We start from the raw sequence: 14,369 nt of genomic DNA, 5'->3' as shown, positions 1-14,369 counted from the left end.
GCCACTTGCTATATAATGCGGCGTCGGCAGCCGCGCCGACGGCGGCCGAGTGCGAGCGGGGAGCGCGAGCGGGGAGCGGCGGCCGGAGAGCGGCGAGGCGCCTGCGCGGTGTCCGGGCCCCTGAGCCCGCGGCGCTGAGCCAGCCGGGACGGACATGCGCGGGAGGGCGCCGTGGGGCAGCGGCGGCTCCGCGGGGGTAAGGGGCCTGCGGGCTGGGGGTGGGGAGGGGAGGGGAAGGGAGGGCGGTGCCGCCCCACGCCCCCGCCCCGCCGGGCCCCTGCGCGGGGCTGCGGGCGGCTCCGGGCTCTGGGCGGGTCCCCGGGGCGCCGAGTGGGTCGCCGCGACGCGGAGTCTCCCGGGACCGACGGCCGGCCGGGGGGAGGGGCCGGCCCGGGGGCGCTGCGTGGGGGCCGGGGCTGCGGGAGCGGCGGCCTCGGCGTCCTCCTTCCACAATGGGGCTGCGCTCCCCCTGCGCGCGCCGTGTGCCCGTCCGTCGCGTCCCGGACGCTGTGCTGGGGGATGGCCGGCCCCGCGGTCCCCCTGCTCGCTCTCTTCGGAGACGGTGGCTGTCGTCCCCGGCCGGGGTCCTTGAACCCCGCGGAGTAGTTCCGAGCCCCCCTCCGCCTGTCTCGGAATCGTGGTCCTTTGCTCTGAATTCTGCTTCCGAAGGAACGGGGAGTGCAGGGTTCTGGGTTCGGAACGTGAGTGCTCGGTGGGTGTTCCTGCGCGCGCGTGCGTGTGTGTGTGTGTGTGTGTGTGTGTGTGTGTATCACAGCCTCGTACAAATTAAATGACTTCTTAACCATGATTGGTGCTGTATCGGTGCTTGCTAGGTCTTTATTAGGATTTCGTCACTGCTTGAAAGAAACCAGTCTCTTCCCTGATAAAAAATATGAATAGATTGTTAGTCATAAACTCAAGTGCAGTCAGAATAGACTGTAGCTTTAAAAGAGATGTGTTGGTGACTTGAGGTACACCTGCAACACAGGTAGGGCCGGACTGGTTTCTAAGCAACTGTCAGAGGTGAAGAAAGGTGAGGTTAAAATGCCTTTTCTTCTTCTTTTTCTGAAGAACAGTGTTCTGCACGGTTTTCAACTTCTATAAATGTGTAAGAATGCAAAGGGTGTATGTTTGCTGAGAATACTGAAATATCTAAGTTCACCATGCCAAGTCTTGCCTCCCCCCCCCCACCCCCCACCATAATTATAGTTTTAAGCGAGGTTTTGCCTAAACAGACCAGACAGTAGGAGGCCGGGTACCCATATCACTAAATGACCAAATTTTGCTGAGACAGAATGAAATTTGGTTTCTTGTTAATGGTGCTATGATTGGTTACCAGTATGTTATCAAATAGCATATTCCCATCTCCTCCAGATATTAGCAGATCTGGAGAGAAATACATGCAGGTTTTAGCCTGAACTTCAGACACTCTTTTGTCATTCTCCTCATTTCACACAGGCTTGTTTTCACCTGTGTGTTTCGTGGGTACTGGCTGATAGGTGCTAAGGTCCTGGACTAAGCATTTATAACCTAACATATATTAGACTGTAAACTCCTTCAGGGCAGGAACTCTTCCTTGTACGGCTTCTATCTCACGCAGCCTTGCGCATAGTTGATGGTTGATAACTAATTGCATGAAAGCACATTTTACGTCTTAAAGCTCAGCAGGATTGGACCAGTCACTGATAAGGGTGGAAAGCAGATCTCTTTATGGCTATTATGAAATGTCTGAATTATTCATATTTTCAACAGATAGGTGAAATTACCGTTTGAGTGAATTGTTTTTCCTCCTTTCAGTTCACAATAGATCCTGGTCCCTCTTACCGTGAGGTTTAATTATACTGTAGACTTGAGTTTTTGTGTGAAAACAACTCCTAACTGCTGCTTCTCAGAAGTTGAACCAGATAATACTCCCTTTCAGCTAATACTAATGGTAGCTTTTAAAAGCAAGTTGCCTAAATTACAGGTACAATCTAACATGCTTGAAACTGACCTGAATGTCTACATACCATCAGGTTGCTTTAGAAAGGTGAGCAGAGGAGGGGAAGGTGGTGCCAAGGGTAATTCCAGGAATTTGAATGTCATCAGCTCCCTCTGCCAGAGAAACAGCTCTGCTTTTAATCTAAATAAATCTGAATTGGAACCTCATCATCAGGATTCCTTTCGCATCTTTTGGTGCTGGTGTTTGGCCATGCTTTGTACAAGCTAATGAATAACTCACTAGATCACTAGATAAACAAGATCCAGTTGTGGCTTTTCTGGCGTTATCCACACAGCATAAATGCATACTTTGGAAAGGTGGATAAAACTGGTGAGTTTCAGAGTTCTGAATGTTAGTTAGTTGCCAGCGGAACAGAGGACTTTGCTTTAAGGTAGGGAAAAGGTAGTGTGGCCTTCAGGTTTCGGAAGGGAAAAGGATTCTGCAATTTGGAGTCATTGTTGAGACTTCAGTCCAATTCCATATACTGACAAATTGGGTAGCATTACTAAAAGACCAGTGTTCCAGGCCTAAGTGAGTGTATTTGTCAAACCCGGGCCTCTGGCTGTGTGAGTTTTAGCCCTTTTCCACTGCAGAGTGTCATGGTTCAGCATTACAGAGGAAGCAGGAGGATGGTAAGGATGAGAAGACATTGTCCACAGCTTTTATTGAAGATCCACAGAACATGAAATTGACCAGCTAGAGATTATTTAAAATATCATTTCCCTGTGCCTGGAATGCTCTTCTGACTCCTCGCATGGCTGCCTCTTTTTCATCCTTAAATTTCAGTTTAGAAAGTCACCTCAGAGAGGTCTTCCCTAACCGCCTGCGTACATCCGGTCTCCCTTCCTGATCCTCCCTTGGAAGTTATCACAATCGGAAATTGCTTGCTTGCTGGTTGTCTCCCCATTACGTTGAGACTTCCTCAGGCAGCGGCCCTGTCTCCTTCACTAGCATAGCATCTACTCCAGAATAAGCATCTGATAACGACTTGTGAAAATAATTCATCCTTGCTTCCTAAGAATTTGTGAGTGAAACCCTGTGAGTGGAGTTCTGATCTCTGTGATTGACTTGTGATGAGGTCTCGTACATTTCACTCGGCCATTCCTGCATCAGTTTCCCAAGAACATTGGCAAGAGAAGGGAGGTTGTTGCCTAAAATGAAGATGCTTTGGAGAGGAGAGGAGAGGCCTGGAAGGATCTCAGGAAGTGCTGGGTCATAGGGCAGGAGAGCCCCGATGGCCCTTCTGCGATCAGGAAGATGTTTTCACTTCCTCATCCGCAAAATGGACAGTGTCATCCCTGCCTCCTCGTCCAGGGATGCTGTGGGGATCAGGTGAGCTAATGTGTCAGAAAGTGCTTTGTAATTTGTAGCATGCTTTACAAATACAAGATATTCTGTTACTAAGTTCCAGACTTGAAAATAGAGCCTGATTATAATGCCATCGCTGGGATCTGTGCTGGGAGAGTATATTAAAAGGAGGCCCATTGGGTATATTGTAATATCCCCTTTTTATGGGTAAAGACAGATCCGTGTGATCCCAGATATCATGTTGTAACGGGTTATGTAATGGTGGGGCATCAGTGTATCATTAAAGATTGAGGGCTTCAAAAGAACTGCTTGAAGTGGTCACAGAATATAAGAGTGATACCTTCACCCACCCTTCTAGAGGATACATAGGCCAGATGCGCAGTTCATAACTTTCACAGGAGAATTTGAGGGAGGTGAAGTAAAACAGGAAATTTCACAGTCCACGGGTTACCCAAGAAAAACTAGTACCAGGCAGCAAATCCCCAGGACAGTCTGTCTGAGCCACCCTTAACATGAGCCTTGTAGTGGGTCAGACCTTATTCCCAGTCTGAAGAGCCTGAGGGGCGTGGAGGCCCAGCGGTGTGGTGGTGAGAGCCTGGCTTAGCTGTCAGCCCCACAGCTCACCAGCTATGACCCTGGAGCAAGTTACTCACCTCCAAGTGCCTCCAGCCCCGCATCTGTGAATGAAGGTAATGGTAGTAACCCGCCCCACACGGTTGTTGAGAAGATTAAATAAGTTATACATATAAATCACCCAGAACAATGCCTGTCAGATGAGTTTATTATTCTTACTGGCTTTATGTTCATTGTAACAATCTGGAGTTACCCATTGGGTGACTCCAGTGCTCATTAAGTAAATTTAAAGTTTTAAAGACTCCTTTCCCATCATTAGACTATTGTGCTCGTTGTCATTAAGATTAGAATAGAACCCACGTATCTTTTCCATTTGGAAATCTATTATGTGTGTGTCTAAAAGGAATAATATTTTCCCATCCTGTGCGCGCGTGTGTGTGTGTGTGTGTGTGTATGTTGCTGCTGGTCGGGGCACTCTGTAGGAAGAGTTACAAAGGACAAGAGACTATCCCCGCTCTCGTACATTTCTGCCATTGCGCGAAGATTGTGTGGGACACTAAGTGAATCAAAAGGCTATTGATGACTATGGCAGTGGAACGAATAGGTTTTTTGTTAGTTTGCTGTTTCTTAAAATACTCAGCTAGAAAATACTCTGGATTATTCCAGAAATTAGGTCACTTAGCTTTGATTTCAGCAGTCTGAAGATAAATTATTTTCCTTGTTGCCTCAGTTTTTACCACCTACAAGTGGGTCGTTCTGTGCTCCCACGCTGGAGAGAGGTGAGGACTGGAGCTGCAGGGGACAGAATGTTCCTCTCAACACGTAGAACCGTCTCCATCGCTGCTGAAACCGGCATGCTTACCTGGAATTCATGCAGGAGAATTCTAATTACATTTTATTTACTAACTTAATATAAAAGACATTAAGTTCTCTATGCTTTTGCTATGAAGGCCATTTTTGCTTTCTGTGACAGCAGGGGACCACAAAGGAAATTTCTGAACCTCCCCCTTCACTCCCTTCGTCCAAATTGCAGTCTGTTAAAGGGAAATCTGAGAAAAAGCCCAAGTTAGGGCCTTTGATTGTGAAGAGTCCTTTGCTAGTAAGTAAACTCAGATCACGCAGCACCCTAACTGTCGTAAACACTGAATGTGTTCAATGAATATTGAATCAGTAAGTTTCTCGTATTATTAATAAAAGTTACAGTTCTGTAAAACGGCTAAACTAAATGATCAGTGTGTCAAATAGCTTGGGTGCTAGTGCTTTAGACACTGATCACAATAAAAGTCATGGATTTTGTTTTGTTTTTAATGTTCTGAAAGGTGATTATTTTAGGCATTTTCAGACTGAAGATAAACACGCAGATGTTGGTTTATTTGGTTGGCTTATCCGAAATCATGGGATTTGTCATGCTCCGAAATCAGTTTCTTTTTACAAATTTTTGGCTCTAAGTAGGATTATCTTTTATCTCCCTTGGTAAGGAAATAGTCGTGTAGGTAGTTGTTAAATAAGGTTGAAAAGACCCATTTATCACCCTGAATAAACAGAAATCAGGTTCTCAAACCAGATTGAGAGAAGGAAATTACATCACACTTTTAAATAAGGAAGCACTGGGCAGAACTGGGTGAGTTGTATGACAAAAATGTGCCCCTCCCCCTCTTGTGGATTGCTTCTGAGATTTATTAATGAGATCTGGTGGCAAGGTAAACACATCTAGGTTACCCTCTGAAGGTAGCCTCGTTTAAAAAAAAAAAAAAAGTTTTCGAAGTGACTTCCCTCAAGCTAAAGGCATGTGATTTCACCTTAGTAAAGCATGTGTGTATGTTCTGTGGTGGTAGCCTTTTTTGTTTTCTTTAAGGAAAGTGACCTTAAATTTAGCAACAAAAACAGTAGGTACAAAAAGGAAGAGTGTGGAGGAGAAGGTGAAATTCGTTATTTTCAGAAAGCTCTTCCCTGGTTGCTTAAGTAAATATACAGTAACAGAAACCAGTCTGCAAATGGTCCATTTTAGGTTTTGGAAATGAATTTAATGCAAATGCCTTGCCTGCTGCTTCCCTGAACTTGTTACATTATTATCAGGAGGTTTATCCCTTAGTTTGCTGATTTACAGTAAACGTGAATCTGTCCTGTCATTACTTTTTTAAAAACGAGATTAGTATTTTCTCAGTATCGATTTAGTAAATATTTACTAGAAATGAATGACACCAGGATCTACCCAGGAGTGGAGGTGGGGGAGGGTCCCAAAAGATTTGGAGGATGGGTAAGGAGTCAGGGCATGGCACAAAACAGCGCAAGAGTGGAGACCCCACTGTGCCTTTTCAGAAGGGAAGTGGTGAGTGGAGAAGGTGGTGTGACAGATGGCCTCCAAGGACAAGGTGGATTCTAACAGATTTGGGGAAGACAGAAGCCGGAGTTTGAAAAAGGTGGGTCAGGGTCTGCCTTGTTTTCAAGGCCATCACCTGAAGGGCTTTGATTTAGAAGCCCTTGAAGATTTTTGAGCAGTGGAAGATCTGAATTTGAGCTCCAGTTCAGGAATATTGATCTGGTCCTGGGGTGTAGGCTGGATTGGGTATTTTCACACGCAGGGCAGTGTGGTTCCAGTGAACGGAAGGAAGACGGGTTTGAGAAGCTGCATAGAAATAGGCTATGGAGGGGCGCCTGGGTGGCGCAGTCGGTTAAGCGTCCGACTTCAGCCAGGTCACGATCTCCCGGTCCGGGAGTTCGAGCCCCGCGTCGGGCTCTGGGCTGACGGCTCAGAGCCTGGAGCCTGTTTCCGATTCTGTGTCTCCCTCTCTCTCTGCCCCTCCCCCGTTCATGCTCTGTCTCTCTCTGTCCCAAAAATAAATAAACGTTGAAAAAAAAAATTAAAAAAAAAAAAAAAAAGAAATAGGCTATGGAACTTGGTCGTTGAATGTATACCTGTAACTCAGGTTAAGAGTGGTGCCTGTGGAAGCTTGATCCTCCGCAGACCCCGAACTGGTTTGGGAAGGGGGATGGGGTGTGAAGTAAGTGACAGGAGTTCGGTCTGTAGAGTTGCAGATGCCAGAGGACCGTCCAAGTGGAAAGATAATCACCAGACAATAGGAAATGCAAAGTGGAAGCTTGAGCCGGGGCTGGAGTGGAGATTCAGGAGAGGGAGGAGCTGTCTGGTAGAGTTGGAGCCATCGCAGTGGATCAAAACTGGGGGTGGGGGGGGGGGCGAGGGTTGCGAGGAGAGAAAATAGAGGGAGGGCTGCCGCAGGAAACAGATGGTTTTAGGGGATATTATATTTTGTCTTGAAGTTTTAAAAAAAAAGTGATGTTAATAAGAAAAAGTCGTTCATATCTGGGATTGCTATTTAACTGACTAGTTGATGGATTTTAGGAAAGTTCTTACACCCAAGGTCATTTAGGTCCCGTCCTACACCGCGCTGCCTGCGTGCACATTCTCCTTCCTACTTTGTGTTTCGTCCAAGAATGCCATCTTGTACTTAGAGACTCTGATCTGCGCGCGTACGCGTGTTTCTGCCACTGCTGCCTAATGAATTGTCAGGTAGACTTAGTTTGACAGTCACACTGGAACAAGATTCGAAACACAGGCTCAGTGGTGTTTCTTTTTGACTTGACGTTGACCTGGCCGATCTTCCCCTAGGAGGAGTGCATATGGAAGGCTTGGGGAGTTCGGAGTTCGGAGGGAGGCGGGGAAGAGGTGGCTTCCTGCCTCCGCGGGCTTCCCCAGGAACACGCAGGAAACGCTTGCTCCCAAACCTACGGCACGTCCCTCTTCCCGAGTCTGCAGTTGGAAGTTATTTTCCACAAGAGAACACGAAGCTCGCTTCTCCGAGCGGCAAGTAGGAAGTCCGGACAGTTTCATAACATGGCCCATTCACAATTCCCCATTGAAATGTGGAGGCAGGGTCACCTTCTATGAATACACAAAGACACTATTGTGGTCAGAAGTGAGCTGGCTTAGTGAACACAATTCTTTTTATACTAAAAAAATTTTTTGCTTAAGAAAGCTAACAAGTCGGTGATGGGAACAATGAATAAAAAATAACTTCCGAGAATGTATACGAAATTTTAAGGGGCCACTGAAATGTGAGTTTAGAATTCCGAGGCCATTCCAGCAGAGGCGATAGTTACACAATCATTCTGTTGAAAGCTAAGATTTAGATGGCATTAGGAGGCTGACACACAGTAATTACGAGAGCACTCGCTGGCCTGCAGACAGGTGGGGGTTGGGCCTCCAGAATCCCCCGCAGCATTTTCCTGTAATCTGGATGAGTGATCTCCAAACGTGTGCTTTCAAACTACTTAAATACCATATTCTTCTTCCTATCTGGCCTTTCGTTTTTTACATCACCCTGGATGCTTGCCCCGTGGTCTTGCCCCAGCTTGCGGGGCGCTGGGGGAAAGCGCCACATACCTACAGGCCAGGTGCCTGGAGGGAGCCCCAAGCAGTGTTTTCTAAAAATGGGTTTTCAAAAAAAAATTTTTTGTAGATTTCCTTAATCCAGGTGAGGTAAGAACACAACATGTTTGATTTCAATCCTCTAAAGACCACAAATGACAAATCAAAAGACGACCTGCCACTAACTTAGATTTCTGAATGGCGGGTGGTGGTTTTTTTCCCCCTGTTCTTAATCCTGTATCTTTGAGCAACGGATCACAGAAAAAGGATGCTTGACTCTTTGAAATAATGTTTGAAACCTATTTAAGTCTCTGCCTAGCGCATCGAAGCAGCTGGCTTTAGGAGGGTAAAAAGGTGAGGACCAGTGACCAGGACCCATCTGCACTTTGTCCCTGAAACTTTGCTGCTGGCTCTCCATTTCCTTTTGCATGAGAACCAAACGGTAAACACTCGCAGACTATGTTTTAGCTCTGTAGCTAAAAAAAAAAAAAAAAAAAGACTGTGCTTTATTCATTGTAGACATTGGATGCTGACGATGGTAAAAGTCAGATGGGCTCAGGTAGTAATCGTCCAGCGAGCATTCACCTCTTGAGCACTTCCGGTGTTCCAGGTAGTGATGATCGGGACCCAGCCTCTTTCCTGGACTTGCAGTCTAGCGGGTGACAGATTGGTCCATACAACAACAACAAAATGGCCCGTGTACCCCCTCCGCCCTCCACCGCGGATGTGCCGCTCATCTGAGTCACCCCGGGTCCTTGGCACACCACCCGGCTCTCGGGGGGCGCACGCATGCTTGGTGAGAGAATGGGAAAGCCTCGCTAGGTGGCTGTGCACGTCCCAGAGGGGGTCAGTGTTGCACAGAGAGTTGACACATTGCGTCCTAGTGTCTACAAGAAAAAAGTCTCGACTGGCTACAAGCAAACACGAATATCTGAAGAAAGCGGAGATGGATGCTGACGAACCCTTCCAGAAAGAGGGTGTGGGGCCTGGGGGACCGCAGACACTGGCCATCTGACAAAGGCGAGGGCCCTCACACTGAGGCACTACTAGATTGAGGAAAAGGCGCCTGCTTCACCTCTGTAATCCTTGCCTTGTAGCACTCGTATCCCCAGGCACTTCGCACAGAAGAATGTGAAGAATGTGCCTTTAAGTTTGTCTTTCTAGAGGGAGGAGGAAGCTGTCCAGTCCTCCGACAAAGCTAGTGGCCTTGCAGAACTTGATTTTTACAGGATAATGGAAATTAGTATCTTCACCTGGAACTCTTTCTTTATTCTCGAACAGGCAGTACCTGGAGAATTTGTCCTCCTGGGGCCAAGCCTGAAATACAGCCTGCAGACAGCTGCCAGGCAGGGGGGTAACCTGGGGCCGCAGTAGGATCTCTCGTTCTGTCGAAGCTCTGGGTTTTAGTGAACGTTCGAGCCGCAGTACTGAACGCAGTAATTTCTGAGATCGCTTTGTTGGCTGGGGGGACGGCGAGCCCCATGGCCGTGACCTCCGCACCCTGGAAGGTCGGATGGGAAGTTAGAGAACTGCGTGCTGGGGACAAGTGAGCGCGATGTGCTGTGTAGCTGTCTGGCCGCAGTGGGAGTCCACTGTTGCCCATCGTACATTATAGCTCACTTTGCTGAAAACGTTTCAAAGCTTTGATTAGTATTTCCCCCCAAAATTGTTCTTGATGTCTCCATTTAAGTACCATGATGAGAAGTGAGAATTCGCTCATGCGAAGATGTCGGAACTGAATGAACGCCTGTCACTACATTTTTCTGCCCGGCATCCCCTGAAGTTCTCTGGTACTAGCTAGTGTGGGTATTTCGGAATTGTTTATTCTCTCGTCTTTTTGTCATCCCCACCCCTAGGGACCTCGAGCTGCTGGTTGGTGACAGATCCCTAGGCGTCCCCAGTGTGGAGACCTCCAGAGTAAGGCACAATGTCCACAGCAGGAGTTGCTGCCCAGGAGATTCGAGTCCCGTTGAAAACCGGATTCCTGCACGATGGCCAAGCCTTGAGGACCGTGAGGGCCTGCTGGGGCGGCCGCAGCGAGTTTGAAAAGTGAGTGCGGGACGGAACGTCCCCTGGAATCTCCCAGCCCGTGATTTTAAAACAAAACCGAGAATATGGTGGCTACTCACTCACGATCAAGGTGTTTTTCCTTCCCTTTCAGTCACTTTTTGAACATCGACCCGATAACCATGGCCTACAGCCTCAACTCTTCGGCCCAGGAGCACCTCACATCTCTTGGTACGTGTCCTGAAACTCCACGGGGAGGGAGCTGATGCTTCAAGGGGAAGTTGACAGTGGGGATGGTGCTGGTGCGTCCTCCGGGGTGACTTTTAAGCGAGGAAGCCACCTGAACTATTTCCAGCAGTAGCCTGACCCCTAGTGGCGGCAGGTTCTGAAGAGAACGCGTTGGGCCCTCAGCCTCCCCGCCTTCACCCTGACTCACTGATGTCCTGACGACCTGGGTGCAGAAGCGCCGTCGTTCACAGTCAGTGGGTTCTAAGCCCGGCTCTGTTCCATGTTTAACTTGTGGAGACCTTGGGCCAGATCCCTCCCCTTTCTTACTGGTGTTGGATCCCCGTGTGAGGGAGATCAGGGAGTGTACGTGTGGATGAACACTTGCGAGGGTGTTCTCTGCTGTCTGGTGCTGGTGACGTGACCGCTGTGGTCCTTAGATTTTTGTCAAGAGCGCGTAGCGCATCGCAGGCAGGTCCACACTCTCCTAATGCCGTGACGGCTCCAACCGTGAGGACCCGGTCTTATCTCCCTCACAGCCTGCGTGCCTCGTATGGTCGCGTCTCTTAAATGGCTAGGCCGGTGTGGTGTGGTATTCACGTAAATTATATGCTGCTCCCTTCTGCGAATTTTGCGCACGTCACCAGACCTGCCCGAGATGTGTGGGTGTGCACCGTGCACACGGCCAAGGAAGATAGAAGAGATAATTTGTTCTTTGAACCAGATCATGTGCATTAGCAATCTTCTGGCCTCTAATTACACCTGTGGCCGTCGCCTGGGTGTCCTCGGGATTGCCGCGACCGAGCGTCGGATACCCCAGCAGAAAGCTGCCGGAGCCCGGGTGGCTGGGGAGGGCACGGCGGCTCTTTGGCTAACCTCTGTCTTGTGCATTCCAGGGCGCGCTGCGACGTCCGCGCCAAGGAGCGGCAGCCACTTTGCAGAGCACGGCCCCTCCCAGAAGCCCACCTTGGCCCCTCTTATCATTCCCCCGGGCGAGCACCCGGGACCGCGGGAAGAGGAGCGAGTCGCGTGTGGTTTTAGGAAACTCTCGGTGAACGGCGTGTGTACTTCTCCCCCTCCGCTCACACCCATAAAGAGCCCCCCTTCCCCCTTCCCCTGCACGGCCCTCTGTGAACGCGGCTCCCGGCCCCTCCCGCCACTGCCCATCTCCGAAGACCTCTCTCTGGACGAGACCGACTGCGAGGTCGAGTTCCTAACCAGCTCGGACACGGACTTCCTCTTGGAAGACTGTGCGCTTTCTGGCTTCAAATACGATGTTCCTGGCAGGCGAAGCTTCCGTGGGTGTGGACAGATCAACTACGCGTATTTTGATACCCCAGCTGTCTCCGCGGCAGATCTCAGCCAGGCGCCTGAGCAGAATGGAGGTGTGCAAAATTCAAATCCTCCTCTGCCTCAGACCCACCGGAGATTAAGAAGGTCTCATTCGGGACCAGCTGGATCCTTCAACAAGCCGGCCATCAGGATATCCAGCTACATCCACAGAGCTTCTCCGAACTCCGACGAAGACAAACCCGAGGTGCCCCCCAGGGTCCCCATTCCTCCTCGGCCCGTGAAGCCAGATTACAGAAGGTGGTCGGCGGAAGTCACTTCCAGCACCTACAGCGACGAAGACCGGCCTCCCAAAGTACCACCGAGAGAACCGTTATCACGGAGTAACTCCCGCACGCCAAGCCCCAAAAGCCTTCCGTCTTACCTCAATGGGGTCATGCCCCCCACGCAGAGCTTTGCCCCTGACCCCAAGTACGTGAGCAGCAAAGCTCTGCAGAGACAGAACAGCGAAGGGTCTGCCAGTAAGGCTCCCTGCATCCTGCCCGTCATCGAAAACGGGAAGAAGGTGAGCTCGACACACTATTACCTACTACCTGAGAGACCGCCGTACCTGGACAAGTTTGAAAAGTTTTTCCGGGAAGCAGAGGAAACAAACTCAAGCACCCACACCCAGCCGCTGTCTGCTGACCGCGGTACAGCCTCGGCCGCAGAAAAGCTGGACTCCAAGACAAGACTGGACCTGGGGGGCCACGTGAGGCGTAAACACTCGTCCTACGTGGTTTCTCCTTAGGCTTCGGCGTCGCGGGTCAGCGGGGGTTCCGTGGGAGCGAGTGGCTCCCCAGCCGCCCTCCAGGCCGGTTGAGGTTCGCAGGAAGAGGTCTCGGATTGCAGAACAGAACAGTTGAACCCTCCGTCTTAGAAAGGGTAGGGGCGGTCGCGGGGCGATCTCGGGCCGAGAATCCCCGATCGTGCCGGCGTTGGAGAAAAGTCTGTTCCGGTCCGTAATTTAAAAGGCGGGCAGGCAGGGAAGGCTGGGGAACCTTGGACATGTGCATACGTTATAGGCCTGTGTAGAAACTCGTGCTGTAACCATAGACCGTAGCTGCAGGGTAACCAATTAGTTGCTACCTTAGAGTAATATATATTCAAGATGGTAAAAGCTGGGGGGCAACTCCTGACTGAAAATTGAGCGAATGGAAGAAAACACAGTATTGTTTAGATCAGAATCACTAAAAAAAAAAAAAAAAAATTTTTTTTTTTTTTTTTATTTTAGTAACTTTGAAGCATTCAGGCTCCTAGGCCCTGTGATGTTCTCCTTTAAACTTTGCAAGCAGCCTTTGTCCCCCAGGGCAGGGCGCAGTCCCTGCCGAGGCTCTGCCTGCCCAGCCTAAAAGTCACCCCGAGACCCGGCTCCTTCTGTTTCATTCCAGGGAGGACAGCAGCATATCTGGCAGCCACACGTGCCCTGCTTCTCGAAAGATGCGAAGCTAACAGAATTCGCACGTCCTTTCTCCTTACGGTCCCTGCTCTGTTCTGCCCGCCACGGTGGCCCGGTCTGGCGTGCGCCTCGCAGCCACAGGGGCACCGCGTTAGACTCCCCTGGACCAGCAGACCGGTCGCCAGGGCTCCGGGCGTCCCGTTGAAGCGATCGTGAAACCACTGGCCACGTGACAGAGTCCCTGGGGGGGGCCGTGTTGTGTTTCCGTGTCGGTTTCCATAGACTGTGTGAATGAACATGGACAACGCAAGCTGGCCTTGTGTTGCTGGTTCCCGTTCAGTATTTCCTGGGGGTGGTGTGCCTTCCACGTAAAACGCTTTTGCCAGTAGCGCAGTGTGTTTTAATGCCACAGGCCGCGTCCGCATCGCTCCGCTTTGGAGACCCTCCCGGCTGCCGCTTCCCTTGGATTCGGTGAGACCCGCAGCCTGCGCTCAGACACCCGCGTGCTTCGATGCATGTATCTTGTGTAGACAAGCACGAAAGAGAAGGTGCTCACTAACGGAGGTACATTACTGCAATGTTCTCTTAACAGTTAAACAAGCTGTTTACAATTCAAACTGCTGAATATTTGAGCTATTTAAAGCTTATATTTTAGTATGAACTACATGAAGGTTGAGACATGCTTTAGAAAAATGCACTGATTTCTGCATTATGTGTACAGTGTTGGACAAAGGATTTTATTCATTTTTGTTGCATTATTTTGAATATTGTCTTTCCATTTTAATAAAGTTATAATACTATTTATGACACCGTTAACCGCGTTTCTTGCCTAAGCTCTTCTATAAAAGTTGATGTCTCCAGTACGTTCACAACCATTACCGTCTTTAAGCACAAGGGAAAGTTTTTTTGCAGCCTCATAAATGCTTGAAATTTATGGTTGGTCCCTAAAATGAAAGTAACTTGAGCAATTAATGTTTAATATTATACGAATGCACAGTGAAGACGGCTGGGCTGTCCGTATTTCCCTTTAACTGTTCAGAAAGGGAGCAAGGGGCAGATGCTGGGGTGTCCCTGTCAAAGCAGGTCCTGCCTGGGGAGGGGCTCCCCCGTCAAGGGGAACATACGGAAGAAACGAGCGTAGGTACAAACCGGACGTGACT

The 14,369-nt window shown here is 49.5% G+C and overlaps 1 protein-coding gene across 1 annotated transcript; it reads left to right on the top strand.

Moving 5' to 3' along the window:
* Positions 1-17: 17 nt before the first annotated feature.
* Positions 18-14,025, top strand: ERRFI1 (ERBB receptor feedback inhibitor 1). Its single transcript, XM_045475543.1, has 4 exons — positions 18-196; positions 10,106-10,298; positions 10,411-10,487; positions 11,378-14,025. The coding sequence occupies exons 2-4, from the start codon at positions 10,177-10,179 to the stop codon at positions 12,559-12,561; spliced, it is 1,383 nt and encodes a 460-aa protein (XP_045331499.1). The 5' UTR covers positions 18-196; positions 10,106-10,176; the 3' UTR covers positions 12,562-14,025.
* Positions 14,026-14,369: the final 344 nt, after the last annotated feature.

This window comes from Leopardus geoffroyi, chromosome C1, assembly GCF_018350155.1.
Source record: "Leopardus geoffroyi isolate Oge1 chromosome C1, O.geoffroyi_Oge1_pat1.0, whole genome shotgun sequence".
NCBI lineage: Eukaryota > Metazoa > Chordata > Mammalia > Carnivora > Felidae > Leopardus > Leopardus geoffroyi.
The sequence above is the reverse complement of the archived record's forward strand: the minus strand, read 5'-3'. Positions and strand labels throughout refer to the sequence as shown.

Bases quoted from the DNA above. Each gene is read 5' to 3' on its own strand.
- ERRFI1 (XM_045475543.1), top strand. From the start codon at position 10,177: ATGTCCACAGCAGGAGTTGCTGCCCAGGAGATTCGAGTCCCGTTGAAA. The intron at 10,299-10,410 runs GTGAGTGCGGGA...CTTCCCTTTCAG, and splicing joins GGCCGCAGCGAGTTTGAAAA to TCACTTTTTGAACATCGACC. The intron at 10,488-11,377 runs GTACGTGTCCTG...TGTGCATTCCAG, and splicing joins GGAGCACCTCACATCTCTTG to GGCGCGCTGCGACGTCCGCG.